At 41.3% G+C, this 2,658-nt stretch overlaps 1 protein-coding gene across 4 annotated transcripts in view; it reads right to left on the reverse strand.

The window, feature by feature from the left end:
• Window positions 1-372: 372 nt before the first annotated feature.
• asphd2 (aspartate beta-hydroxylase domain containing 2) overlaps window positions 373-2,658 on the reverse strand; it is a 44,779-nt gene continuing 42,493 nt past the window's right edge. For all 4 annotated transcript variants that reach the window (XM_043715473.1, XM_043715475.1, XM_043715476.1 and 1 more), the window contains one exon: window positions 373-1,613. In XM_043715473.1, the coding sequence (XP_043571408.1) occupies window positions 1,504-1,613 (110 nt within the window). In that variant the 3' untranslated portion in view covers window positions 373-1,503. The remainder of the gene's footprint in view (window positions 1,614-2,658) is intronic.

Consider the following 2,658-nt stretch of genomic DNA (forward strand, 5'->3'; position numbering starts at 1 on the left):
TTTCAGAACTCCTTAACATTTGATGAGACAACCTTATTTGGAATCAATTGGGACAGACCATATCACAACTACTTACTTAATCATTAAGGAAGAATGGGGAAAAGAATTGAAGGGAAGCAACTGGGTGGGGCTCATGTGCATTATTCTAGCATTGTGAAGCTTGTAATTAATCCTGCGCTGCACAACGCTGCACCTGAGTCCAAAAGTGCTTCAGACACTGTGCATAAAAAGGAAACAAAATCTTCAAGTTTTGTTCATCAAGCTGCCACTTTGATGAACACAAAATGAATGAAATATAGTTCCACAGATTTAATCTCAAAGTACATTGATAAAAGAATTAAAAATAATGACCCAAAGTTAAATACCTTCAGATTCAAGTAAAAGTTTTTTATTGTATTGATCCATGAGATTAAAAATAAATGTAAACCTGTTTATAGTGAAATCCAGCGAAGATAACTTCTCATTCACTCCCATTATATGGATATCCAATGGATCAAATAATTTCCCATTCATTCCCATTATATGGGACTGTGAGATATACCTTATTTATTATGTAGAATTTGCATTCCAAAAATAATAATCATAGCATAGCTTTCCAATGTCAGTCTTTTTCCTTATCTCTGATATGCTCTGTATGGCCAAGCCATTGTCTCATTTTTCCCTGATGACAACAGAGCAGATTGTGTTTATTACTTGCCTTTTATCCTATTCATTTCCTTTTTTTTCCTAAAAAACAATTCCCTTTAAGCGAACATATCTTAAGTGAAATTTGATTTTGATTCCACTGCAAAGTACATTAAAACCGCTGAAATACACAAGTGAGTCAATAAGCAACCGGTGAAAAAAATCAATCTGATCCTGAAACTTTCTCCAGGCGGAACATATTTTTATAAAAACATGCTCATAGAGATACAGCTCCAGTCACCTGCACGTGGACACCTGATTCCAGGTACTCCTTTGGAAAATTCTAGGAACTCTACTGCATTTCTCCCAATATTCCCCAACCCACCCCACCACCCCCCCTCAAAAATATGAATTTTGATTACCAGATGAGGTGGTCTAGAAAACTTTCACAGTGTCTCAACTGCACTAGCTCTCGCAGAAGAGATGGCTTCAAATGGAAAATTTTACAGCCCAAGGCATATGACAGAAAAATCATCTCACTGACTGTAGCACAGCTAAAGAAAAATCAGGTAAACAGCAATGGTCATCCCACTACCCGGTGAGGTGGAAGGGAAGCGGAGACTGACCTATTCTATTTTAAAAAATCAGAAGCAATAGATAAATAAATAAATCTTGGACTCTTTTCTCCATGTAACCATTAACACGGCATTGCGTGCATTTTCAGCAAATAAAGCTTATATTTTCCTTAGTGTGTCCACTTATTCCTTTTTGATGAAAGTTGGACAGCACATCTGATGATCCAAGAGCCCTCGTTCCGGTAATTTCACTCGTTCTGAGATCGGTCACTCCGGAAATAAAATAAAAGAGGATCAAAAGGAGTCAGCGGCCTGGAGAAAAGATGAAATCTAAAGCCTGCCGTTCAGTAGCAGCAACGTTAGGGTGCCACAAATCAATCATGAATACCACTCGGGGACCTTCTTCACTTGGACCTGCAATCATAAACCAAAAGTTAGTAATAGGCTCATCAAAGAAAAATACTTCTCCCTTTGTACAACACCCTTCCTGATTACACCATCAAGAAAACCACTTAAATAAGATAGAGTAAGGGACAAAGAGTGCACAGGTACGCAAATAGGAAAGGCTAGGCTCAACTGCAATGCCCTGCAGGGTCAAACAGCCAAAACACATTCACTAAAAGGGTGTGCTAGAATTAGACCAAAACTACAAAAGCAAAGTATGCTATCCAGCACAGTAACATGTACTAAAGCACTTCACCATAGTATTATCACAGAAAATTCGACAACAAACCATAGGAGGAAATACTATCAATAAATGAACAAAAGCTTGATGAAAGAAGTAGTGCTTAAAGGAGGAAAGGTAAAGAGAGACAAAGGGGACGGCACGGTGGCTCAGCAGTTAACACTGCTGCCTCACAGCGCCAGGGACCCGGGTTCAATTCCTGCCTCGGGCAACTGTCTGTGTGGAGTTTACACATTCACTCAGTGTTTGCATGGGTTTCCTCTGGGTGCTCTGGTTTCCTCCCACAGTCCAAAGATGTGCAGGTTAGGTGAATTGGCCTACTAAATTGCCCATAGAGTAAGGTGCATTAGTCAGGAGTCAATGTAGAGGAATGGGCCTGGGTGGGTTGCTCTTTGGAGGGTTGGTGTGGACTTGTTGGGCTGAAGGGCCCGTTTCCACACTGTAGGGAATCTAATCAAAAATTTAAGGGCAGGAATTCGAGAACTTGGGGTCAAGACAAGAAGTAGGAGAAAGTGAGGACTGCAGATGCTGGGGATCAGAGCTTAAAAGTGTGTTGCTGGAAAAGCGCAGCAGGTCAGGCAGCATCAAAGGAGAATCAACGTTTCGGGCATATGCCCTTCTTCAGGAATGAGGAGGGTGTGCCAAGCGGGCTAAGTTAAAAGGTAGGGAGGAGGGACTTGGGGGTGGGGAGTTGGGAATGCGATAGGTGGAAGGAGGTTAAGGTGAGGGTGATAGGCCCTGCTTGGCACACCCTCCTCATTCCTGAAGAAGGGC

Source organism: Chiloscyllium plagiosum, chromosome 25 (assembly GCF_004010195.1).
Source record: "Chiloscyllium plagiosum isolate BGI_BamShark_2017 chromosome 25, ASM401019v2, whole genome shotgun sequence".
NCBI lineage: Eukaryota > Metazoa > Chordata > Chondrichthyes > Orectolobiformes > Hemiscylliidae > Chiloscyllium > Chiloscyllium plagiosum.